The sequence below is a fragment of the Protopterus annectens genome, chromosome 3.part1, assembly GCF_019279795.1.
Source record: "Protopterus annectens isolate FY-2018-M chromosome 3.part1, PAN1.0, whole genome shotgun sequence".
Lineage (NCBI taxonomy): Eukaryota > Metazoa > Chordata > Ceratodontiformes > Protopteridae > Protopterus > Protopterus annectens.
This window is the reverse complement of record NC_056732.1, coordinates 1,475,953,716-1,475,981,215: the sequence shown is the minus strand read 5'-3', so window position 1 is coordinate 1,475,981,215 and position 27,500 is coordinate 1,475,953,716. Positions and strand designations below refer to the sequence as shown.

The 27,500-nt window shown below is 42.4% G+C and overlaps 1 protein-coding gene across 1 annotated transcript in view; it reads right to left on the bottom strand.

Annotated features, from left to right (window-relative positions):
- STAM (signal transducing adaptor molecule) overlaps window positions 1-27,500 on the bottom strand; it is a gene marked incomplete in the record, with an annotated part of 1,274,308 nt that overhangs the window by 135,623 nt on the left and 1,111,185 nt on the right. The window contains 1 exon segment of the mRNA XM_044067544.1: window positions 2,375-2,429. Coding sequence (XP_043923479.1) covers window positions 2,375-2,429 — 55 coding nt within the window.

Below are 27,500 nucleotides of genomic sequence, written 5' to 3'. Positions count from 1 at the left end.
TCCTACACACAGACACACACACACACCTCCCAGTTACCCACACAAACACCCCTACCTCCGTCTTACACCACCCCATACCTTTCAACCTCTTAGAGCAAGAAATTTGGACAATGACATAAATAATGGGAGGACAAAGGACCAAAAATAGGGACATATTTTAAATATTGCTCTTACAAAGTTAAAAAGTTGATAGAATAACATGTTTTGCATTAGTTTGAATTTTCTGAAGGATATGAATTCTAAAGCTTAAATGTCTGCCATTATTTTCTGACTTCAGTCCTCAACAATTTGCCAGGAAAACACAATTTTATGAGAAACACACCAAAAATATTAGGCAAATCTGGGCAATTGAGAGGTATTCTCCCCCCCCACACCTCCCTCTTGTACACACACACTTACCTACTTCTTAAACACACCCCTACTGACCCACTTTTTATGCACATGCACACACACCCCTACCTATGTCTTACACACACGTACACACATCCCATACACTACCTACTTCTTACACACACACACACACACACACACACACACACACACACACACACACACACACACACACACACACACACACACACACACAATTGTCCTTTAAACTCCAGAAGACATCTGGACTACGAATCATGAAATTCTACAAGTGAGGAAGACAAAGGCATAAACAATCGGTCGCATGGCTGGAGAAGACGAAAACAGGTTGTAAACACCTGTTGCATCTGCACGACCAGATGTAAAGGGCGTTCTTGAAGAACACCCTCAAAATAAACAAGTTTTATTTTTAAGTTAAAAGAAAATGAATCTCCCTTGAATATATAGTGGATGCCATCAGTTGTCATGGCCAAGGTGCTGATATGCCGTATCGGCATGTGCAGTCATATATACACATATGTATATCTAGATAGTATAGCAAAGATTATTTTTAAGAAAAAGTGAAAGTGGAAAAGGGAAAAAGACTACAAACAATGGTATTGAAAGGTGCTCAATGAGTACAAGAAAAGGGCCATTTAAGATGACAGATAAATGGAATAAAAAAGGGTAAAAGGGAGGTGGTATAAGCAATACATTAATAGAATGTATTTAAGGTAATATGGGAAAAACTACACTCATTTCACCACAAAAAATGAAAAAGACTAAATATAAGTGCTTGAGAGTTTGTAATTCACACCTGTTTGCAATGGCGGCAAATAAGATCGGAGTTATGTTAGTTTGGTGGGGTATTATGTGTAATTGGAGGAGCTTGAGAGTTCTAAGATTCTACAATCTGGAAGAAGCAGATGAGTCAGATCTGAGCCCCTCAGTTGAGGAATGAATGAAAATGACATCAGAGCAATGATTTACAGCAATAATCTGTTAATCAAGTGAAGTCAGCCTAAACAAAGGTTAGAGAACAAAACATCAATAAAAACAACATAGTAAGAACGGGGAATACAAGAAATGACTAATGATAATATTAATGTAATTATGGAGGGCAAGTAGAATAAACATTTCACCCAAAAGATGTATACTAGTACTACCTCAGCAAAGAAATTATCACAAGTCAAAGGCTGGATGACCCAGAAACGACTGAGTAGAGCAATGCTGCACATATTAACAGTAACTAGATGGGTTTGAGTTCAATGCAGTACACTGCCACATGTATCATTGAATTATCTTTTTTTTTTCCAGTACGAATAATAAAGACCATGCTATTCATAAGTGCAATGCAAATAAATGAAAGCTTGAAAGTCTAGACTCAAATTAAATTCAGAGCAAGTCTTACTGGAGAGTTATTAGAATGTAATGTCAGCGGGACTCATTTAGTGATCCCAAATCCCAAGACCCTGAGCAGCTGGTCACCAGGATACAGTGTATTGACAGTTATACCAGCTCACCATCCATGAATTAGGGGAGGGTTCTACAGCCAAATGCTATCAGTTCTTTGTGGAGATCAAGCATGCTAGCCCAGCAGTGTGTGTGTGTGTGTGTGTGTGTGTGTGTGTGTGTGTGTGTGCTTCCATTAAGCAGAACAGTGGGTATGGCATACCAAAAAAACTCATCTGTCAGGGCAGCACTCTACCAGGATTCCCTGACCTCTTTGCCACAGAATGTCCCTGATGGCTTACACTAAGATGCATCAATGTGTGGGACCCCAGGTGTTAAGTTAGGCAATTGTCAGGGAAAGCTGGAGTGGAAGATTAAAGAGGGATATTTCAGAGAGGGCTAATGGCAGACAGTTGTGCTGGGAATCAGAAACAAAAAAGTATGGGATGACAGCAAATGAAAATCAACCACATAAAATTGAAACATCTAAGAGTGGACCACAACATATGGGAAAAACTGTATTTTGAAACCAATATAGAAGAGACGAGAGCTACATAACAAAATGATTCAGTACCTGTCAATGTCTTCCAGCTTCTCGTCAATCAATGGTCCCATTTGGTGACAGGCACCTAAACATACATTTAAAAATAAATTAGAATATATAAAAAAGACAGATCTATGACTGACTTCTATTAACAATCAGGGTTGCCTTCTCAAAAGTAAGTTCAAACTCAAGTACATAAGCCTGCAGCTGTTTTCATTCAAATTATTTTAAGGCACATATGACAAAAGTCTGGGGACTTTTTTGGTCATACTGTTTAACAGAGCATCGTACATGCAGGGTCAGCAAGACAAGTCATCAGTAAGGGATTTAATTTTACTGCTTGACATTGTGCAAATGTATGAAACAGAGAAGGCAATCCTAGAAAATTTCCATTTACTAAAGAATAAGTAAAACTTGCCCAAAGACTCTGAAGTCCAGAACTAAACAAAGACCACCTCAGTTCAATAAACCTAATCCACTCTTTTTTTCTATTCCACACATTGCCCATGTTTTTGCTAATCTTTCAGCCTGCCATTTAGAATACTGTCCTGTGTCTAAACACTTTAAAAATTCTCGTTCTTATCAGATCACCTGGAACACCATCTCATGGTTCCTCCTCCTCCTTTACTGTAACACAGCACTCCTGCTACCACAGCAGGTACAAGCCTCTATTTTAATTATTTGTACAGGTATGCGAGTTAGATGACATTGCCTCTTTTAATTTACAAACTTGTGACACAAATTAAAATGCACAGACCTGAAGATAAACAGAAACATCATTAAGCTAACTTAAGAATGAATATCAGTAACACTGACACTTAATGCTTACCTGCCTGTAGTACAATACAAGTGCAAATCTGCCACTGTACCTGCACCGATGCAACTATATTCAGCTCTGAGTCCAGAAAATGGCCTGATCTGACTGGGGAATATAAACAGAGTGGGCAACTGCTGCAAGATACAAGGGAGGCAGTCCTAATGCAAGGATCCTGTAATGGAGAATGTCTTATCTCCCAAAGTTAACAGAGGAACAGGGTACTGCAAAAGAAATGGCTATCAGTTCAGATCACCTGACTGACACTAAGTTAAATGATGGTGATCAGTTTTTGATGGACATGGAACAAAACTGATCAGCTTGTAGATCATGATGCAAATCGGGTAGGTGATAGTGACTGAAGGGCAGCTATCCTGCTTCCTCTACAGTGAGGCAATGATGTCTTGTTATCGCCAGTAAAAAGGCAAAAATAAATAAATTCAGGGTTTTCTGCAACTTTTCTAGATCAAGTTCAGAATAAGATCCCACTACTGGGAAATGCATAAACAAGAGTAGGGAGTAAAACATCTTTACCAACTGCATAATACCTTGTAAGTCAGAAGACCACTACTCTGTCAGGAAGTCAAAACTGATGGCATTTTGCTCACAGCTTTGTAGACATATGTAGGCAGTCAGTGTGAGGAAAAGATACCTCGACATATCTGAAAGAATACTTTCAAGAACATAAGCAGAGGGCCCAGATAACTTCAAATCTTACTATGTTTCGCATGTCCCAAAAATGCCTTTGTTTTACTAAGTTTGATTTTTAAGGAGTGATTGTATGAGAATATGGCAAAGGTGACCTAAAGTGTAGCAAAGTGAGCTGATAATCTCAAACCGAGTTCATGGACTCCTAGATAATCATGTCATCTGTGTAAAGGAAAGTAGGCTTCTGTTCCTCTCGAATACAAAGAAAGAAATTATTTAAATTCTGAATAGCAGGACACCCATGCAGTATTGGCTGAAGTGATAACTAGCTCTGCTAACATGCTGTTCTGCAGCAACTATGAAGCAGGCAATTACAGAACTTTTTTTTGCAAGGCAGAGGTGACACCACATTGTAAAAGCTCTTTGTGTCTGATGGTTCACAGAAAGGTGGTCAATGAACACAGCTCCACTGTGACTACAAGAGTCCATGGCATAATACAGATTGTAAAGAACAGAGCTTTGTTGGTGCCATGTATTTTTCCAAGGGCTAACTAATGGCTAGAAAGGAGTGCGACTCAAGCTGTGTGGTCCCCAGGATTTTCTAACAGTTTTGCAAATTGTGACAATGTAACTGGTTGGAAGGGAACCTGGCTGAGTACAGAAACACTGCTTTGGGATGGATGTAATATCTAAAATTTTCCAGACATCTGGGAAACTGCCAAATGGGAGGTTAATGATATGCCTAAGAGGAACTGAAATTAATGCACTGCTTGCTTGAAGAAGTTTGTGGCAGAGGGCATGAGAGACTGCACTCCCATAAGCAAATATACCAGTATCAACAGGATGAATTTATTTAGCAAGACTTCCGTAAACTAAAATTTGTTTGAATCCTAACAGTTTTACTGTTGGAGATTCAGGACAACCACTTGATGCTGTTCTGAGCTTAGAAGCAAAATGTTCCGCAAAAGATTCCAGTATTTCCTTACAATGTGTAATAGCAGTACCACTGACATATGTGAGTAGTCATGCCCCCAGCCTAATAGTTTACCTTTTCATAGAACTCTCAGCCATTACCCAAACGATATTTTTAGCATTCGTTTTACGAAAAAAGGATTTTGTTTTTCAGGAAAGTCATTGCACTGTGCTCAAATAATGGTCAAGGTCAGCTTGTCAGTATGGGATTTCCTGTTCAGATCATTTCTCAGTGTGGTGAAGGCCATCTTCAGTTCACAAGTCATACATGTTACAGACATTCCATTCGCTATTCTTCTTTTAGGACAGTACTCTTCCAAGAGGAGATCATTATGATGAGAAAATGCTGTAGCAAGGTATCTAACACAGGATCGGTTAGTGGCAGGCAGTTACTGTGCTGTAAAATGTCTGCTTATGATCCAATATATGACTGTCTTGGGTACGTATTTAGGTCTCCTAGCTGAGAAAGTAGAACAGCTGATGCAGTGGTTACCGAAGTAAGGGCAGCCCAATGCTTGAGAGTGGAATAACAAGAGAGAGCGACTGCAGAACCAGTCCAACATTGTACAGTAGCCAAAGGCTAGAATAGGCCTACTGAGTTCTGCTACAAGTTGAGAGATTTTATAATCCATGAGAATCAAGTAAGAAATTTGCTTATGTGCCCCACAGAGAGTGAGTTGTTGCACTGCAGGTCACTGAATTATCTCCAGTACTTCACCAAGAGAAGATTAGAAGCTGGGTATGGGGGTAGCAAATAAAAGCACTACAAAGTATAAGTCAGTGCGATGCTACATAGATAAATAAGCCAATCAGGCTCACAGTTAGTGAAGTTAGGAGAAGCTGCTCCCATAGGTTAATCAATACTGCTTCTGACAAGTACAGAATCCCTTTTCACCTATCCTGCCATTAAGTGTATGAATTACAGGCCTTACAGGACTGCAGAATGGATATGCAAATACAGTCGTGAAGTTTTAACCAGGACACCGATTCTTTTCATACCAAAACTGTGTACATTGAGCCAGGCTTTAAGCTCTGCAAGACTGATATGAATACTGCAGAGACTGGCTGTGCAGATTTTGGTACCTTTCATGCCAAGGATGCAAATGTGCAACACAACCATGTTTGAAAATGGAAAGGATAAATGAAATTATGGAAACACTCACAAGAAGGAATACAACAAATACGGAAAGGATTTCAGTCATTTGAAGCTCTTCTACATGGGCAGATGGCACAAAATAGGAGTGCCCTGTATGAGATCCTAAATTTGTATTTATTAGCATTTGTCAACCAGGATAGTCTGACTGGGTTACATAACCCATTTTCAGTAGAGGCCCGGGGGAGAAAAGCTCCACAACTTGATATAAACATTAAAATACACCATGTATACATATAGGTTAATGCTCTGAGAGTTGCATAATATACATCAAGAAATTACAATTTTTGTGAGATTTACAATATCATAATACATCTTTTGAAACAGTATACAATGAAAAATAAGATTATGCAGGGATTGATAAGATTTTACAAGACATATAAGACTATACAATACTAAAAAGATTATACAAAACTGCGAGGGTGGGAGGTTGGCATAATGGTTAAGGTGTTTACCTTACAAGCATAAGGTGCAGGGTTTGATTCTCACATGGGGTAATTGGCTAGGCTGAAAATGGTCCACAAGAGCAGTTAGCGTAGTACTAATCTATGAACCTATGAACCTAAGACTCTAAAAATGACTATCCTAGACTTTACAAGAATACAGAAGGTTATACAAAAGTTCAACAGGACTGCAGAATACTTTACTAGACTCAATGAAACTCATCAAAATTCTACAAGACTCTAACAGATAAAACATGCTGTGCTTAGAGAAATTCCAAGTGCTGCAGTAAAGACTTGATTGTGAGATTGGCAATATATGTAGTTGGAAGTAATGTTGAAATATAATGGGAAAAGTCAAGATGATCATCTTTCTGGAAAGGGTACAAGGGCATATATGGCACTTAAGGTAGTTTTTTAGTGTGAACTTAACACCCTTGAGGCAGTCTCTGGCTTTGATATTAACTGGTAAGGTGTTCCATAGCTTTGTAATTGGAGAGGAGTAAAGACAGTGGCCTGCCCTTATGCTTGGTTGGTGTACAGTCAGAAGTTGTTTGTTTTCAGAATGGAGGGTTCTGGTGGGGATATAGGAGTGTAGTACTGATTTTAAGGCAGGACAACTGTCAGGTTTGTATCATTTTGTGTGCTAGAGATAGTTGCAGGAAGTCAAGATACTGGGGAAAATTGAGAAAGTTTAATTATTTTAGGGTGTGGCAATGGTGTGAGCGATAGGGTTTGCCAGAGATGAATTTGGATATCTTGTAATAAGACTGGAGTTTATCTGTCAAAGTTTTATGTAAATTAATGAAAAATAGGGCCCCATATAGTACAGAAGGAAGCAAACAGGTATTGGCTAATGTTTTTTGGTTGGGCTATCCATGAAATCTTTGTGTGTGTACAATGTTCCTAGTTTGTAGTGAGCGTTTTTGATGGCATTGAGAATGTGTTGTTCCAATGCATTGAGAATGTGTTGTTCCAATGTGAGTCTGATCTATGGCAAAGCCCAGTAGCTTTGCTTCAGTGACTATTTTAATTTTAGTACTATTCTGCGAGTATACTTTAAAATCAAATGTGGAAGACTGTGGTGTGAAAAGCATCAGTTTTGTCTTATTTGGTTTAAGGAGTAATGTGCTTCATTGTGCCAACTCTCCACAGAGCTAAATGAATTTTGGGTTATTTGCTGGAGGTGATCGATGCTGTTTGAGGATGAAATAATAGTGGAAACTATAACATATTGTATAATATGGCTTTGAGGAGAGACGATGTACAAGTTGTTAATGAAGACACTAAAGAGCAACGGTCCTAGACTGGATCCTTTCATTAGAGCGCAACGGTCCTAGACTGGATCCTTGGGGAACTCCAGTGTTTTTAATCTGGTACTGAGACGGACTATTTTGCCATTTTACACACTGCTGTCGGTTAGTAAGGTAACTAGTGAACCTCTGTAGGGAAGCTAAGATCCATGGTAGAAAGTTGCTGTACGAGTTTGTTACATGATACTGTACTGAACGCTTCTGATAACTCTAGTAAGACAACAATTAGCTGGCTGGAGTCTAAAGCTTTATCAAATATTATTCTTAAGAGATGAGGGCTGTGGTTGTGCTATGTGCAGGTCAAAACCCATGCTGGGTTGATGTAAGAAGGTTATTATTGATTAGATGGCATAATAGCTGTTTAAGTACACATTTCTCTAGCAGTTTTGAAAGGGGGGAGAGAAGAGAGATGGGGTCGATAATTTGTTAATTCACTGGATTTACCTCCTTTATGCAAAGCTGTGATGGACTTTTCCTAGAGGTTTGGGACTAGGGATTCCTTGACAGATCTATTAATAAGGATACTGATTGGATATGCTACAGCTTTAGCAGCAAGTTAAGTATTCTGAGGTAGTCTATCCTATAAATGACAAATCCACAGGTGGTGTGACCAACAAGGGTCAGAGTCCCAATATAAAACACATTTATTCCACGAATATAAAAAGATGGTCAAGAGCTTTTGTCAAAACTGACTTCATCAGAAAGTACAGTTGTGTACACTTACCATAAATGTAGATGTTCGAGTGTATTCACTGTTGCAGTCATCACACTTGGGTTATCTGCCTGCAGGTAGCCCTCAGTCGGCCTGAACACCAGAGTTTTGGGATTTCTGCGTCGGATGCTGTCGCCTCTTCCATGACGTCAGGTCGTCAGGGGTATAAAACATGCAGCCGACGGCATTACATCAGTTTTTCTTGCCCCAGATGTCAGGAGCTCGCAAAATAGGAAGCAATTACATGGTGTGGAACACCTCCAGTAAAAAGTAAATACCATAGCCATAACATATGGCCTAAAAGAGTAAAGGTAGAAAGCATAGAGAAGTCAGGGGGCTGGAGGGAGCATAATCAAGACTGCAACAGTGAATACACTCGAACATCTACATTTATGGTAAGTGTACACAACTATACTATGTTCTTCGTGTTTCACTGTTGCAGTCATCACACACGGGTTGATTCCCAAAGCTGAGGAAGGGTGGAGGCAGTCAAGAAGTATTAGGGTTGGCTAGCAGGCCTTGTTAAGACTGCTGTGGGAAAGCCAGCTGTGAATTTAGAAAAGATAGGTAAGTGGTAATGCTTGGTGAAGGTGTGTACAGAACTCCAGGTTGCAGCTTCCAGGATGTCCCTGGTAGGGACTCCCAAGAGAAATGCTGTAGAGGTTTAGGTAGCCCTAGTGGAATGAGTTTTGATCCCCTGTGGGATAGGTTTTCCATGCTGTTTGGAACAGAAATGGATCAGTGCGCTATCAGTTTGGAAATTGTTTGCTTTGAAATGGCCTTGCCCTCTGCCCCTGTAGCAAAGCTGACTAGCAGCTGGTCAGTTTTTCTGAAAGGCTTAAACCTGTCAGTTTAGAACCTGAGCTGTCTGTGCACGTCCAAGGAGTGCAGAATCCTTTCCCCTTTATTCTGAGGATTAGGGAAAAAGGTTGGTAAATGGATGGATTGGTTTAAAGCCACACTGGATACCACCTTGGGCATAAATGATGGGTTAGTCCTGAGGGAAACCCTGTCCGCATGGAAAATAATGAAGGGTTCCACAGCCATAAGAGCCTGCAACTCAGACACTCTTCTTGCTGAAGTGATGGCTAGACGCAAGGCTGTTTTCCAAGATAGGAATTTTAACTCTGCTGTAGCAGTACGCTCAAAAGGGGGAAGCGTGAACTTCTCTAGTACAAAGCTAAGGTCCCAGGCAGGAGTGGGAGCGCTCCTCGTGGGTCTTAAATTGTTAGCTCCTCTCAGGAACTGTTTGATCAGAGGGTGAGAGAAGAGGGGTGGCTCGGTATTGTAATGAGCTGAGATGGCAGAGGCATGAATCTTAATTGATGAAAAGGGTAGGCCTTTGTGGAGCAGCTCTGCTAGGTAATCTTAAGATTTGAGGTAAGGTGGGCACGGCTATGTCCTTTCCTTGAGACTGACTCCAAGAACAGCATATTTTCCACTTTTCTGAAGACGGTTTCCTAGTACTAGGCCTCCTGGCCTCAAGGATGACATCCAGCACCTGTTTGCTGAGAGTTGCTGGTGGTGTATTCAGGGAATAAGTCAGGCTGCAAGGTTCAGGTTTTGCAGCTAAGGATGCAAAATCTGTCCCTCCAACTGGGACAGCAGAGAGGGGGTCTGATGCAGGTGCCAGGGTGGCACTGCTGTCAGACTATAAAGGAGTGGGTACCAGTGCTGGCGTGGCCAGTCTGGTGTAATAAGGATTGTCCTTGGCCTGTCCTGTTTGATCTTGAGTAGTACTTTGAGAGGAGGGGCAGCGGGGGAAAGGTATAGATTGAGAGATTTTCCCATGTAAAGGATACGGCATCCACTTTCCATGCTTGGCTGTACGGAGTTCTGGTGCAAAATTTGCTCAATTGATGGTTTTGGGGGGAAGCAAAGAGGTCCACCTCTGGTGTCCCCCACCTGTGGATTAGAAGTTTGAATGAGTTGGGTTCCAGTTTCCACTCGTGTGGGTCCAGTAGATTTCTCCTTAAGTTGTCTGCCAGTGAATTTTGTTTGCCTGGAAGGAATTGAACTTTCAGGTGCACTTGACTGCTCAAGGCTGTGTTCCACAGGGCCATGGCTAACCTGCAGAGTGGGTAGGAATGAGTTCCCCCTGCTTGTTTATGTACCACATAACTGTGGTGTTGTCTGTCTAGCAAGAGTTGTCCTGGAAGGATAAGGTATTTGAAGGCTGTCAGTGCATTCTGTACAGCTAACATTTCTTTTTGATTGATATGCAGGTGAATTTGTCCTGGGCTCAGTTTGCCTTGAATGCATTTGCCTGCCATGTGAGCCTCCCATGCATAGTCTGATGCGTCTGTTGTCATGATTTGGGCGTTGAGGGGTTGAGTAAAAGGGAGTCCCTTGTTGTGGTTGCAAGCCTCTGCCCATCAAAGGAACTCTGTCCTTAGACAAGGAATGATAGGAATCAGTGTTTCCAGGTCCCGAGAATGTTGACACCAGAGACTTTTTAAGTACCACTGAAGTTTCCTCATATGCAGTTTTGCACATGGAATTAGTAGAAAGCATGAGGCCATGAACCCTAGGGCTTGCAGTATTTATCTTGCAATTAGCTGGGTTTTGCTGGCCAGTAGTTTGAAGTAGTTTGTCAAATAAACGTGCTTTTCTGGCGTGAGGAATGCCATCAGGAAGTTGTGTTCAAGCTTGCTCCCAGGAATACAATTTCTTGGCTGGGTTCCAGATGTGATTTTTTTTTTTTCGTTGATGGTATACCCCAGATAAGTTAGGAGTCTCTTTACAAATGTCAGGTGCTGAAGTAGCAGTTCCTGATTGTCCGCGTGAATCAGGCAATCATCCATGTACGAGTAAATTTGAATATTTCTCTGCCTGCAGTATGCAATGGCTGGAGCTAGGCAATTTGTGAATACCATTGGCGCAGTAGATAAGCCAAAGGGAAGTGCAGAGAACTGATGGTGCATAGAGCCTGCCCTGAAATGTAGATATTTCCTGCAAGATTCCCTTAGGGAGATGTGCAGATAAGCTTCTTTTAAGTCTAGGGTGACCAGCCAGGAGTCCTTGGCTTGCACAGAAAGCAGCTGTTGGGAGTGTAAGCATTTTGAATTTTGGTACCACCAGGAAGATGTTGAGAATGGACAGATCCAGAATAGGGCACCAAGACTTCTCTTTTTTGGGCACCAGGAACAGTCTGGAGTAGAAACCCTGTCCCCTTTGCTCTACTGGAACAGGTTGAATAGCCCTGATACTGAGAAGAGAAAGTACTTGCTTTTGAGCCTCTGCCCACTGGTTTGGAGGAAGATCTGGCAACCCGCTTGGGGTTGGCAGTGAGTGGAAGTAGAATCTGTATCCCTGGGATACAATGTTTAGGAACCATCGGTCCTGGGTAATGTACTTCCAGTTTTTTGCATGCAGGGAGAGTTTTCCTCCTAGGGGTGCAAGTACTTGGGCATGGCTGGGAAGGATGTCAAGTCATTGTGAACGTTTTCCATAAGGAGGTGTCCTACCACTCCCTGTTTTTGAGGTGGGAGCACTCCATTGTTTAGATCTCTGCATACTGAGACTGTAGTCTTTGTGGTCTGTTGCCCCTGGGTTTGGACCGAGAAGGTCTGGGAGGGACTGGAAAGGACCAGTTTTTAGATAGCCAATGCCTACTGAATCTAGGTGGCTGTACCTGTAATAAATCTAACAGTTTGCATAGATTTAGCTTTTTCCTCCATCTTTTTAAGAACTTTTTCTGCTTTTGTGCCAAACAAATATTCTTGGTTTAATGGAGCATCTAGTAATTTTGCTTTGACATGGTCTGGCAATATTTGTTCCTTCAGCCAAGCATGCCTTTCAGTACAGACCCAGTGACAGCAGCCCTGCAAGATGCTTCTAAGGCATCAAAACCACACTGCAAAGTATGTTTACTAACTTAGTTTGCAGAATGCATTAACTTTTGCAAATCTTTATTTTCTGCACAATCAGGGATCAACATTTTTTTTTTGTTTAATTAGTTCCATAATATGCTGCTGGTACTTCAACATGTGAAACTGGCAATTTAAAGCCCTGATGGCAAGAGTTGCAGTGGTATATACCTTCTTACCCCATCTGTTTAAAGCCCTAGAATTCCCGTCCGAAGGGGTGGGATTTTTGGCTGTAGCAGCCTTCATACCTTTAAGTCCCTAGGAAATGGTCTCTGTATCCGCAGTGGGATTTTTAAAGAGAAATTTGTGCGAGTCAGGTACTCTGTAGTACCTGTCAGGCTTTCTAGGAGCTGGTGGTAAAGTATCAGGGGTAAGACTGTATTCCATGAAGACATCATCTACAATACCCAGGACAGGGGGTATAGTTAGAGGCCTGTGCAGAGGCAAGTCTAAAAATTCTCTTTTTGGACTGTGGGTAGTCTCTAGTACAAAGTTACGGTCCCAGGCAGGAGTGGGAGCTCTCTTAAGACAAGTCATCTGGAGGGGAGGCAGAGGGAATGGAATCCTCTGCATCTGAATCCTTACAGGTAGGTAAGTGTATGTCCTGGTAATCAGAGGGATCAGAGTCATTGGACTCATGGTCTGTAGAATCAGAAAGAAAAACAATTAGTCTTTTAGAGGGGGAAGGCTGGCTTCCTCTAAGTAATAAGGTCCTCAGCCAATCGAAGCATTTGTTTCTGTGGCATGGGAGCTTGAGAATGCGATTTGGTCATCTGTTTCCTAGACAAAGTGTGAACTCTGGGCCTGAGAAACTCAGTAGTTTTAGTCAGAAACGAAGAAGTTGGTTTAATACAAACATCGGAAGGCCTGAATACACCCTTAAAAGCCAGTGCCTGCACAATGGCTCTGGACCCATTCAAGGTAGATACAGCCACAGGTTCCATAGTCGAAGAAGCATCTTGTGGCATACCGGACTCCGAATGGGTCTCAGTAAAGGCCTGCAAATGTGTAGAAGTGGGTATCTGGGGCTGCGAAGGCGCATCACTGAGTACCGGCAGACTGGCGACTAGCTTAACGGAAGCATTGGCAGTTTTGGACCTATGCAGCCTGTCTCTGTTTTTAACTTTATGTTTTTTCAGAAGATCAGTAGAGGGATGGCTTATCGAAGCCATTTCAGAATATGGAGAATGAGAGAGAAAGAATTTAGTGACAAAGATAGCCCAACGATGAATAGTTCAGGCATTAAACAAGGCACAAAACCAACAGCGAGGAACGTTGTGGTCTGGGCCTAAACAGGTGACACAGTAAGAATGAAAATCTCTGTGAGGTATTTGCTTTCCACAGACAAGACAATTGTTAACTTTTTCTGACATCGGTTAGAGCAAGAAAAAAGGATCCCCAACAGGGTACTTAGCTTTAGATGACTTCAGGTTTGAAACTCGAAAAACGAAAATTTCAAGTAGCGGCCAACCTGCACCTGCGAACTGCTTCTGCTTCAGGCTCCCATGTGGCAAGAAAAGCTGATGTAATGGCATCGGCAGCATGTTTTATACCCCTGATGACCTGACATCATAGAAGAGGCGACAGCATCCGACGCAAAAATCCCAATCTGGTATTCAGGCCAACTGAGAGTTACCTGCAGGGGATAACCCAAGTGTGATGTCTGCAACAGTGAAACACGAAGAACATCCATGAATTAAAAAGACCAAACACTTAAATATCTAAAATGCAAGGTCGCATGATAACATAAAAATTAATTTTCAAAGGGGTATTAACCCCATTTTATACACACATGGCTTTTCTCATAAGCACAGGCATAACAGAGGTATTGTCATTTATCCCTGGCTCAGATGCTGCATTTAGTCTCAATTGCCATTTGAGCTCAGTCTTCTAAATTTTATTTTCCCAGTAACCTCCCTTTACATCCTTCAAAATTCTTTCTAAAACACCAAATTTAAAATTAAATTTTTTTCCTTGACAAGGTCTATTACTATGTCTAAACAGCGCATTATTATTGTCACCATTCTTAACTGCATATAAATGCTCATAGATAAGTTTCAGTAAACTTCTAGTTGTTTTGCCACATAAAAAAGTTACAGGTTTTACACACCGCAATATACACAATACCATGTGTACCACACTTCCCTGAACTCAGAAAAACTCTCCGTGGGGTGGGGCTCCAACAATACTACTGTCCTGATTAATTTATTTGCAGTAGTTACACATACCACACTTTTTAGTCCCCCCTGAAGTGCTGTTGTCAGCATGCCTTTTAATCGGATGTTCTAGTAAGTTTTTTAAATTACTTGTCTTAAAGACAAATTTTGTTTTTTCCTCAAGCTGTTCAAAAATTTCAGTGTTACCTCTAAAAATGGCCCAATTTCTTGTTAAAATCTCTTTCAAGACATCACTTTTACCATCAGAATTATTATGAACATAGAATGGGGGAAATTTTCATGTGTTTGGTACTTGTGCCAAACTATCCCTTGACTAGAACTTAACAGGGGAATACATTTTACTCTCCACTCATTCAAGATGTTTTCTCCCATTTCTAAAAGAAAATTCTCCGGGTACTCAGTCTCTAAAACATACTGACTAAATTTCCAAGTTCAAGTTTGAATGTGCTTAGCTCAGAGCACATTCTGGCAGCTCTTGCCATTTGGCCTTTTACAATATTTACTTTAAGGTGGGGCATTTTTCAGGTCTTTTCAGGATATAAAATTAATATTTAGTTATTGACATTTGATTGCCAGGAAAGTTAGACAGGACAGAAGCCCATTTTCAGCAGAGGCCCAGGGAGCAAAACTCTGAATTATTACAAGACATTTTAAAAAGAAAAATTTTACAATTTTAAAATTTTTTACATCCAATGGTTAACGTAACATTTGAAAAGGGTCAAGGATTAACTCTGCTTCACACATATGATGAGCCTACTCAATAGCATGGGGATCCTTTGAGACCCATATTGGTCTTGATAGCATGTTCTACTTATGTTGCAAGCAAACTAAGTTCTTGGATCCAGCTTTTCAGGTGTTGTTCGGTTTGCAGACATGAAACAGATCCAGCTGGGCTGGATATGAGGATGCCTTATATGTCAGGCACAGATCACCTCTCAGTAACCTGTACAAGACTGAATATAGAGATAGGGCCTTAGTGTCCAGGATTCTTTTGGTGAGGAACCTTTGTTGGTGTTGCAACTGTTGCATACACCTGGTCAGGTACACGCTAAATTTATTTATCTATCTAACATTTGTTAACTGGGAAAGTCCGACTTGGAACAAAGCCAATTTTCAGTGGAGGCCCTGGGAGAAGGAACCCCAGCTGAGAATTGAACCAGAGAACCTCTTGCTCTGAGGCGTCAACACTACCGTTGCACCACTGTGCTGTCCAATGGGGGTATTATACTAGATGATGGGTCTGATAAGGACCAAGTAAAATGGTACTATAACTTCCTGGGACCTGGATGCCATACCCGTACTTATAACCTGGACGACACAGAATGATTTCATTACGTTGGCTATGTGTTGGTCAAAGGCCAAATTGCTGTTTACTTGTATTCCCAGATCTCTAACTAATAGGTCAACTCTTAAGGGTGTTCTACTGATGGAATAATTAGCCTGGGTAGAAATTTTCCTAAAATATACTATAATGCACTTCTTGGCATTGAGTTTTAATCCGTGGCTTTGGTACCATCCATTTATCTGAGATATACCCTCTTGCAGGATTTTATTGCCGTGGGGGTAATCTATGATGGCTCCCAATTAACGGTCATCTGCAAACTTGGTGAGCCAGAGGCCCCTGACATAAGCCTTGACTTCACAGAGGTAGATGCCAATCAGATGTGGTCCCAGCATGGTGCCCTGAGGTAATTCGCTGGTGACTGGTCTCTTGGTGGAGGTGTTCTCACCAGTCTTGAGTTCTTGCATCCTATCTGTGAGCCAGCTAGCAATCCAGTGAGCTATGTAGGGATTTATGCCTAGTTCTGTGAGTTTGTCAAGAATATCTGAGTGGGGTATTGTATTGAATGCCTTTGCCAGGTCAAAGTAGATGGTACGTACTGTTTTTCCCTCATTTATTACCTTAGAGACCTTCTCTAACTAGTCTACCAGATTAAGTCTGCAAGACTTTCCCTTGACAAAACCAAACTGATGGGTCCAGTCTCTGTAGGTTGCCAATGTCATTGATCACTGCCATGGTAATTAATTTTGTGGCTTTGCATATCAGATTAGTCATATTGATGGGTCTGTAGTTTCTGGGATCAGTTAATGGACCACCTTTGTGAAGATGGATAACTGTTGCAGTCCTCCATTCACATGGCACAGTCTGTTTTGAGCCTATAGTTGAAAAGTGCCTCAACCTGTCCTGATAGGTCATGTTTTAGATTTAGGAGGCAACCTAGGATATTGATGGGGCTCACTGAAGCAGTATTTCTTGGCTTAGCAAGTGCTGCATAACCTGCTCCCTGCTGAGAGTTGTGGAGGTTGTGCTAGAAGGGATTTCAGAGGGGAGAGTGGGGGATAATGTTACAGCTGAAATTTGCTGGCTATCTCTAAGTGCAGGTAGTCATCCTGAAAGTCCATAAAGCACATCTAGTCTACATTTTCTAAACAGTGAGGTACTGACAGCAATGTGACCATCTAGAATCTCATCTTTTTGACATACAGATTTAGCCTGCTTAGGTCTAAAATGCTCTTGATGTTCTTCATCTTCTTGGGAACTAAAAATAATCTTGAATATACTGCAGGCTCTCTATAGCCTGGTGTAATCTGTTACTTCTAAACTTTGCATCTCCAGCCTGGCTGCAACCTTTTGATGAGGGGGAACACTTGGAAAAAGCCCGGAGGTAGACCTTGGAGGAGATATAAAAAGGCATAAAGTAGCTTCTGGGTACTATCTCCCTCATCCATACTTGAAGTTGTGGTGAGACTGAATCCACAACTGCTTTCAGAGAGGAACAGTGATGAAAATCCACAGGGACTTTGCAATTTATTCTGCTATGGGGAACTGCAAAAATCTGATTTTGTGAACCACATCTGTCTCTAACATGGCATCCATTTTGGAAATATTCACAACCATACTGGCTTCTATCAGAATGCTGTTCAAATGGTTGCTGTTGGCGAGTGTTTAAAACCAAGTAAACATTTTGTTCACCTTCATGACTGGGAAAAGAGATTCTGAGAAATGGAGAACTTTACATTAACAGCTGAAAGCATCTTCTCTTCCTGCTCATTCTTTTGGAGCTTCTGTTTCACTTGGTGCCCAAACAAGGATAAGCTATTGTAAAGGATATTAAGGAAGAACATCTTGAAATCTTCCATAAAGCTACAGCGCATTAGGAAGCCATAGCAACAAACAGCAATGCCTGACTCAGATGCATGGGCTTATCCATCTAAAACACCATGCAGCAGTCACTTGGAAAAACTATTAACACTTACAAGGACTACCACTTGGAGATATATGCTCCCATAAGGTAACCTTTTCAGTACCTCCAGGGCCCTTTTTACCAAGAAGCACTAAAAATGGGTCATGTGAGTAAGGCAGTTAAGTGCACAAATGGAGAAAGTACCCGATGTAGATGCATGATTACCAAAATGATCAGTCATCCAGTATATTCCTTATGAGGTGGATGAACAACTCAGTCAGCTCTTTTCTGAAAGCTCTTTCTTTTAGGTGGGAGCCATGAAAGTACATTCAGTTGCATGGAATAAAACGTTTAAAGTAAAAGCAAAGTACATTGGCTTATATAGATTACAATGTTTAGAAAATAAAGTAGTTTTTGATTAAGTCAAATAAGTACATAAAAATAATTAAGCAGTGTGAGGGTTATGTACAGGCACATCAGGTAGAGGAGAGGCAGGACATTAAGTGAACAGTACATAAATTAGATTAAGTAGTGTAGAGGGTAAATAGGACTGGAGAATACAGTAGAAGGGAGGAGAATAGTGAGTACAGAGGGGGAAGGAGAAGGAAAAATAGGAGAGAAGAGCGTGGGTGAAATGTAAGGTAAATACACGAGAAGTTGAAGGGATATATTCTTGTAGAACAGGAGGTAAAGGAAATAGGCAAGTATGTGGGTTGCAGAGCTTTCCACCCCTATGCCCATCTGGGACAAGGAAAACATGGCCAAGGCACCAGACTGAAGGGTGAAGCAGATGCTGGTGCTGACTCCAAGGTGGTATCTATCAATAGAGAAGTTTGCATCTGTAATGTCTGCACACACTCGGTCATGGATACCAAGCATCTTGTTAGCAAAGATATCTGGGATCAAGACTGTCCCAGAACCAAACAGATCAGTATTGACTTCATTCAATAACGTCTCGGCACCAAAGCCAACAATGTGAACAAGGATGGCTTCTACACCTAAAAGCTCAAATTCCAAGTTATTCAACAATTTACAGCGGCCACACTGATGCAGGAGTTGAGGCTGGTATTGGCCTACAGATGTCAAACTTCTGGTCACTAGTGATCTCAGTGCCAAAGTTGCAAGTACATAAGGGCATGCTGGGCCAAAGACATAGCTGATCTCAGTTCCATTACTGAAGACAGTATGTTCATCTGCTCCAGTATACCTAGTGTTGCACATGAGCCTGAGAAAGAAGCAACAGAAAATGGTAACCTTCTCTTGTTATCAAAAAAATGGAAGGGGAGGAGAGGATGCCAATCTCAACTTGTGTTTTGAGTAATATTCATCACCCTGTCCCAATCATCATCATGCACAGAGTGACTATGGTGAGGCCTGCAGGAATGCAAGGTCACTACTGAAGAAGGTCTAGATTCCAAATAACTAAAGCTCTTTGCAAAACAAAAACTATTCATTTTCTTTCTGAAAAGCTGATCCTCAACCACCATTACCTGCAGCTATGACGCATCCAAGGGAGACTGAGCAGTATCAGTACATTTGTGAAGAAGCATTAGCATTCTCCACACCCAGTCCTTGGCAAGATGAAAGAAAATTTCTGCGTCTACAGCAGAAACAGTTGTCATCAGTTTTTCTTTTATCATTACCTTTTTTTTTGCTAGGAGCACTGGCAGAAAAAAATCATAAGACAGCAGCCCTAAACATGAATTGGTTTTTCTTTTCCTGCAGAGCTCTAGAGCTGAACTTTTTGCAGATAAAGTACAGTTTTGTACCTACCATAAATGTAGATGTTCGAGTGTTCACCCTGCTGCAGTCATCACACTAGGGTTATCCTGCCGTCAGGTGGTCCCGCAGTCGGCCGGAATTCCAAAGTCTTGGTCCGGCGTTGGTTGCTGTCGCTTCTTCCCTGACGTCAGTGCGCCTGGGGTATAAATAATGCATCCGATGCCATTTTCTTCAGTTTTTCTTGCCCTAGATGTCAGGTGCCCCCAAAAAGGTGGTCAGTAATTAGTACCAATTTAAGAAATTTTTGCACAAACACAAAATCCCTCCAGCTATAAGCAAATACATCAGGAAGGTATAGCAGAGATTTAGCCAGTTAGATTAGAGGGGATGGAGGGAGGGTAACCTGGACTGCAGCAGGGTGAACACTCTAACATCTACATTTATGGTAGGTACAAAACTGCACTATGTTCATCGTGTTACCCTGCTGCAGTCATCACACTTGGGTAGAATCCCAAAGCTAAGGATGGGTGGAGGAGTCATAGAGGGTTAAAGGAGGCTAGAAGGCCCTGCAGAACTGCAGTGGCGAAGCCAGCCCTAGTCTTAGAGTAAAGTGGTAAGTGATGGTGTTTGGTAAAGGTGTGTAGTGAACTCCAAGTTGCAGCTTCCAAAATCTCCTTGGTTGGGACCCCCCTGAGAAAGGCTGTAGAAGTAGCTGTTGCCCTGGTGGAATGGGGCCTAATGGTAGCAGGAACTGGTTTTCCATGATGGGTATACAAAAACGAATGCAATGTCCTATCCATTTGGAAATGGTTTGTTTTGATATAGCCTTCCCTTGTGTAGCTGCAGCATATGATACAAAGAGCTGGTCAGATTTTCTGAAAACCTTAGTTTTATCCAAGTAGTAACGAAGTTGCCTGTGAATGTCCAAGGAATGCAGGAGTCTTTCTCCTTTGTTCTGTGGATTTGGGAAGAAGGTGGGTAAGTGGATGGTTTGATTTAAAGCCACACTGGAAACCACCTTAAGCATGAAGGAAGGGTTAGTTAGAGAGACTCTGTCTTGATGGAAAATGAGGAAAGGTTCCACTGCCTTTTGTCGGGTGGGGGTTGGGAACCCCTGATTAAAGAGATCAAATATTCATCCATTTTAAGCATCTGTTTCTTAGGCATGGGGCCTTGAACTGGGGACTGGAGTGCAGTCTTTTTTGGTTTAATAGGAGTCTTAAGCTTAGGATACGTTTTTATGGTGAGCGTTGTCGGTCTGAAGACGCCTTCAGAAACCGAAGGTGTTTCTGCAGCACCGACATCTCTTTCTGCAGTGTCATCGGTAGGGGCTAAACAAAATGGCTGCGTCGGCCTAGCACTCTCTGCCAAAGGCTCCGAAGCGGTCTCGGGTTCCAAATCTGTGGTAGTCAGGGGCTGCGTCGGAGCCTCACTGGAGACCGGTGAACCGGAGACCTGTCCAGCCGAGGCCTCGAAGTCTGGCTTGGGTCTAGGCTGCCTGTCCTTACCCTTGCATTTTTTGTGCACGCCGGTAGTCGGTTGCTCCGACGGCATCGTATAGTTAAATTTTCTACCGAAGTAGTGTAGTGCAAAATCAAAGCATCTTTTTATAGTACGCTTATTAAACCTAGCACAAAAAAGTACAGTTTTGTACCTACCATAAATGTAGATGTTCGAAGATCCACATTGCTGCAGTCCTGACTATTGGGTAGTCCGCTGTCCCAGTCGGCCCGAATACCAAAGTATAAGGCTGACGTCGGTCAGAGGCGCATTAGACTGACGTCAGGACGTCAGAGTACAAATGCGCATGACCGACGTCATTTCCTCAGTCTTTTCTTGCCCCAGATGTCAGAAGACCCAAAAAGATAAGGCCAAACCAAAAACCAACAACACACCAAACACCCCTGTACCAAATATATATACAATATATACAAAGTAAGAAAGGTACAACAAACCCACCCACACAACCACCCCTAAACACAGAGGGGAAGGAGGGAGGGAAAATTGGACTGCAGCAATGTGGATATTCGAACATCTACATTTATGGTAGGTACAAAACTGTACTATGTTCTTCATCTCACATTGCTGCAGTCCTGACTATTGGGTAGAATCCCAAAGCAGAGGTAAGGGAGGATGGCAAATCACAAAGAAGCAGGAGCTGACAACATGCCCTGTAAAATAGCAGTGGCAAAACCAGCCCTAGATTTAGAGTAGAGAGGAAGGTGGTAATGCTTAGAGAATGTATGCACTGAACTCCAAGTAGCTGCCTCTAAAATATCCTTAGTTGCCACCCCCCTTAGAAATGCTGTAGAAGTGGCAGTAGCCCTAGTGGAATGAGGTCTAATCCCAGCTGGAATCTCTTTGCCATGATGGGAGTAACAGAAAGCAATGCAAAACCCAATCCACTTAGAAATAGTTTGTTTTGACACAGGCTTGCCCTGAGAACACAAAGCAAAAGAAACAAACAACTGCTGAGACTGCCTGAAATCCTTAGTCCTGCTTAAATAATAACGCAACTGCCTGTGTACATCTAAAGTATGCAAAATCTTTACCCCTTATTTTGGGGATCTGCATAAAAAGTAGGCAAATGAATAGTCTGGTTTAAAGCCACACTAGAAACCACTTTAGGCATAAAGGAAGGATTAGTACGTAAAGATACCCTATCCTTATGGAAAATCAAGAAAGGCTCAACTGCCATAAGGGCCTGCAATTCAGACACCCTTCTTGCAGAGGTAATGGCCAACAAAAATGCAGTCTTCCATGACAAATATTTCAATTCAGCAGTAGCTGCAGGCTCAAAAGGTTGTAGAGTGAGTTTCTCCAACACAAAATTGAGGTCCCAAGCAGGAGTAGGAGCTCTACGTGGGGGTCTTATATTCTTTGCCCCTCTAAGAAATTGCTTGAACAAAGGATGAGAAAACAATGGTGGGTCACAATCATAGTGAGCTGAAATTGCTGCAGCATGAATCTTAATGGAAGAGAAAGACAAACCTTTGTCCAATAACTCAGTAAGATATTGAAGAGCCACACTCAAATTTGGCTCAGAAACATCCAAATCCTTTGCTGCACACCAAAACAAAAATCTCTTCCTTTTTCTGCATACACTTTCCTTGTACTAGGTCGTCTGGCTTCCATAATCACATTCAAAACTTGTTGAGGAAGCTGAGACCTGCTATGGTTCAAAACAGAATATGCCAGGCTGTTAGATGAAGAGAGTGAAGCTTGACATTGAGTAGATGCCCGTCCTTCTGAGACAATAGGTGTGGAATCAAAGGTAAGGGCCAAGGAGGCTTCCTTACCAGACTCCTCAGCAATGGGTACCAATGCTGTCGAGGCCAATCTGGAGCTATTAAAATCATCCTTGGCTTGTCTTGTCTGACCTTCAGGAGTACCTTTGGGAGGAGAGGCAGAGGTGGAAAGGCATACACATGAAGATTTTTCCAACTGAAAGAAAGAGCATCCACTTTCCAGGCTGTGTGATGAAACCTTTTCGTGCAAAACTTTGGCAGCTGGTGGTTTAGTGGAGAAGCGAACAGATCTATGTCTGGAGTTCCCCAGGACACTGTCAATGTCTGAAATACATGAAGATCCAGTTTCCACTCGTGGGGATCCATGATTTGCCTGCTTAACACATCTGCTAAGGAGTTCTGTGCTCCTGGCAGAAACCTTGCTTGAAGATTCAGTTGCAAACTGAGAGCCGTCTCCCACAAAATCATTGCTTGCCTGCATAGAGGATAAGAATGTGTTCCCCCTTGCTTGTTGATGTACCACATGACAGTTGTGTTGTCTGTCAGAATCAACACCTGTCCTGGAAGAAGTAAATCCTTGAAGGCCATTAATGCAAACTGGACTGCCAACATCTCCTTCATGTTGATATGTAGATGCTGTAGTCTGGCAGGCCACTTGTCTTGTATCCACTTTCCATTCAGATGAGCTCCCCAAGCTGTGTCTGAGGCATCTGTCGTTAAAATCTGACTCGCCTCTGGCCGGGTCACAGAGAGTCCCTTGTTTAGGTGACATTCCTGAGCCCACCACAAAAATTCCATTTGAATGCAAGGTATTATTGGAATGACAGTGTCCAAATCCTGGCAGTGCTGTGTCCATAAATTTTTGAGATACCATTGCAGCTTCCTCATATGCAGTTTGGCATTGGGAAGCACCAGAATACAAGATGCCATGAACCCTAAGGCTTGAAGGACTGTCCTTGCAGTCAGCCCGGACTGATGAGATAGTTGATGGAAGTAAAGAGAAAGATTCTTTTGTTTGTCCGGGGTTAAAAAGGCCATCTGGGTTGCTGTATTCAGTCTCACACCCAGAAAGCACATGTCTTGAGAGGGTACTAGACTGGACTTTATTTCGTTCACAGAATACCCTAGGCATCTTAGCACTGCTATCACATATTCCAAATGCTGAAGAAGCACATCCTTTCTTGAGCCAGAATCAGGCAGTCGTCCAAATAAGGATAGATTTGTATTCCTTTTAGCCTGAAGAAAGCTATCACTGGAGCCAGAACTTTGTGAATACTCTGGGCAGTAGATAAGCCAAAGGGCAATGCAGAGAACTGATAATGAAAATTTCCAGCTCGAAAACGCAGATACTTCCTGCAAACCAGTCTGATAGGAACATGAAGGTAAGCTTCCTTGAGATCCAAAGTTACCATCCAGTGATCTTTGCCCAGCAGAGGTAAAAGCTGTTGTAACGTCAACATTTTGAACTTGGGAATGTCCAGATAAGTGTTGAGGATAGATAAATCCAAAATTGGTCTCCACGTGTTCCCCTTTTTTGGTACTAGGAACAGGCGTGAATAAAATCCTAGGCCCCTTTCTGGCACAGGAACCGGTTGAATGGCCCCTATTTGGAGCAACAGAGAAATTTGTTTGTGCGCCTCTTTTCTTTGTTGAGGAGGAATGTCTGGTATGCCTTTGAAAGGAGGCAAGGTATGGAAATAAAACCTGTAACCGTGGTAAATGATATCCAATACCCATCTGTCTTGGGTAATTAAACTCCAGTTTTCTCTGAAAAGTGCCAACCTTCCTCCCAAAGGTGCTGCCAGACGAGAAGAATCTGGCAGCTGAAAAGGCAGGTCATTGGGTCTGCTTACGAAAGGACTGACCCCTGCCCTCACCAGAAGACTGAGCAGGTGAACTCCTGTTCTAGGCCTAAAAGAACCCTGAGCTCTGCCCCTACCACGTCTAGACCTACCCCTAGACTGGGAATCATAAGCAGGATATGTCCACCCCTTAGTAGGCCAATTTCTACTAAACTTGGAGGCTGAACCTGCAAAAAATCTTTAACAGTCTGCATAGACTTAGCCTTGTCTTCCATTTTCTTTAGAACTGCTTCCACAGGCGAACCAAACAACACATCAGATTGTAAAGGAGCATCTAAAATCCTTGTCTTAACATGCTCAGCCAAATTCTGATCCCTCAGCCAGGCGTGCCTGCGAAGAACAGAACCCGTAGCAGCCACCCTCGAAGAGGCCTGTACAGCATCAAAACCACATTGCAAAGAATGCTTACCCACCTGTTCAGAAACATGAACCAAATCCTGCAACTCTTTACACTCAATACCTTCCGCCAGAGCATCTACCTTAGACTTTAATTGTGAAAGGAGATAATTTTGGTATTTCAACATGTGAAACTGGCAATTCAAAGCCCTCATGGCTAAAGTGGAAGAAGTATACACTTTCTTTCCCCATCTATCCAAAGCCCTTGCCTCTATCTGGAGGAACAGGATTTTTAACAACAGAAGCTTTAACACCTTTAGGCCCCTGAGAAACAGTTTCTGGGTCTGCCCTAGGACTCTTAAAAAGATACTTATGAGCTTCAGGCACCCTATAATATCTATCCGGTTTAACTGGAGCAGGGGGCAAAGAATCAGGATTCAGAGAAGCCTCTGCAAAAACATCTTCCACCACATTCAGAACAGGAGGAATAGCTAAAGGCCTATGCTGAGGTAGAAATAAAAATTCTCTAAGCCTTTTCCTGGAATCAGAGAAATCCTGACCTTCCCATTTAAAATGCTCCCGCATAGAATGAAGAGTCTCTGAAAAAGAAAAATCCTCAGGAGGAGAAGCAGAAGGAGTAGAATCATCTACATCAGAATCAGAGTAAGGAGAATACTCCTGCAAGTCTTCAGCCGAAGACTCAGAAGCATCAGAATACTGCTCAAAACTTCCAAGCTCAGGTTCCACCCTAGGCCTCTTATCAGGAGGGGGCATAGAACCTCTAATCATTGTAATCAAATCTTCTGCCATCTTAAGCATATGCTTCTTAGGTACAGACCCTGAAGAACTAGGGGTAACACCTGAAACAAAACCTGGCCTGCCCCTGGGAGAAGCCTTGGAAACAGCAGGGGAGGGCCTAACCACCTTAGGAAGGGAGGGAAGAACAGCTACCTGAGAAGCCCCTTCCACCTGGCCTACCTCCTGAGAGGTCACATCTTGCAGCAATAAAGTCTCTTCCTGGGATTCCAAAGAGATTTCTGGCTGAACCTCTGGCTCCACCCGAGCCCTCTAAAGAACCGACGTCCGGTACGGACGGTTCTTCCAGCCTAGGCTTAGCTGTTTTGTCCTTGCGCTTTTTGACGAAGCGGCCGGAGCATCCGACGGCATTTTATAATTACACCGCTTCCCAAAAACTAACCTGGCACAATCTAATCTTCTCTTAATAGTGCGTTTGTTAAATCTAGCACAAGAGCGACAGCCAACAACGTCGTGCTCAGGCCCTAAGCAAGGTATACACAAGGTATGGTAATCCCTATGAGGTATCTGTTTCCCACAAGAAATACAGTTATTCACTTTTTCTGACATCCGGTAAAATACTGAGGCAAGAAAAAAAAAACAAAATATTCTAGCGGGTACTTAGCCAACTTGGATTCGGTCTGAAACTCCGACTTCGGAAAATCTCAGAACGCCAACCTGCACTCGCAAAACTGCTTCTGCATCGGACCATGCGGCAAAAAAGACTGAGGAAATGACGTCGGTCATGCGCATTTGTACTCTGACGTCCTGACGTCAGTCTAATGCGCCTCTGACCGACGTCAGCCTTATACTTTGGTATTCGGGCCGACTGGGACAGCGGACTACCCAATAGTCAGGACTGCAGCAATGTGAGATGAAGAACATCGACAACCAGTGACGTCGTGGTCTGGGCCTAGGCAAGGTATGCAGTAAGAATGAAAATCCTTATGAGGTATTTGCTTCCCACAAGAAATACAATTGTTAACTTTTTCTGACATCGGTCTGAGGCAAGAAAAGTTTCCCCAACGGGGTACTTAGCTTTATTGAAGACTTCGGATCTGAAATTCAACTTCGAAAATCTCAGGAGTTGGCTGACCGGCACTTGCGAACTGCTTCTGCTTCGGGCACCGCGTGGCAAGAAAGACGGAAGAAAATGGCATTGGATGCATTATTTATACCCCTGGTGCACTGATGTCAGGGAAGAAGCAACAGCAACCGACGCCGGACCAAGACTTTGGAATTCCAGCCGACTGCGGGAATGCCTGATGGCAGGATAACCCTAGTGTGATGACTGCAGCATGGTAACACTATGAACATCACAGTTAGTATCCAAGTGTACCATCCCATACACACCAAAAATAAAGCAAGAGTGCCTGTAAGGGGGGGGGGGGCACATGATGTCTTATCCTTAGCGAATTCTAAGCAAACAGTGGAAATAGGACTTCCTTCACCAAGAAAAAAAAAACATTAAGGCAAATTACACTAAACAAATCAATGGCATCACGGATTACTGAGTAAGCATTCCACAGCCAAAAAGAAGACCTAACAGGAGAAAGGAGGAGGAATAGGCCAAAATAAAACAGCCTAATTCTATGAATGTTGAGAGGGTCTGACAGTATAAATTAAGACCACTGAAGATCCTCAGCAAGGTTGAAGAAAAAAAGTTAATGACCATATAATAAATGAGCCTCAATGCATGTATCAATTTATTCATTTTACTATTTATTTACATTTGTTTACCGGGAAATTCCAACTGGACACAGGTCCGTTTTCAGAGGAGACCCGGGGAGAAAAGCTCCACAGAATGACATGGTAGATTGTACACAATAACAATCAAGGTATGTATACAGTAGAGGTGATCATGACATGGAAAATACAGGAGCAAATTAGGTACAATTGAGTAGAAGCTC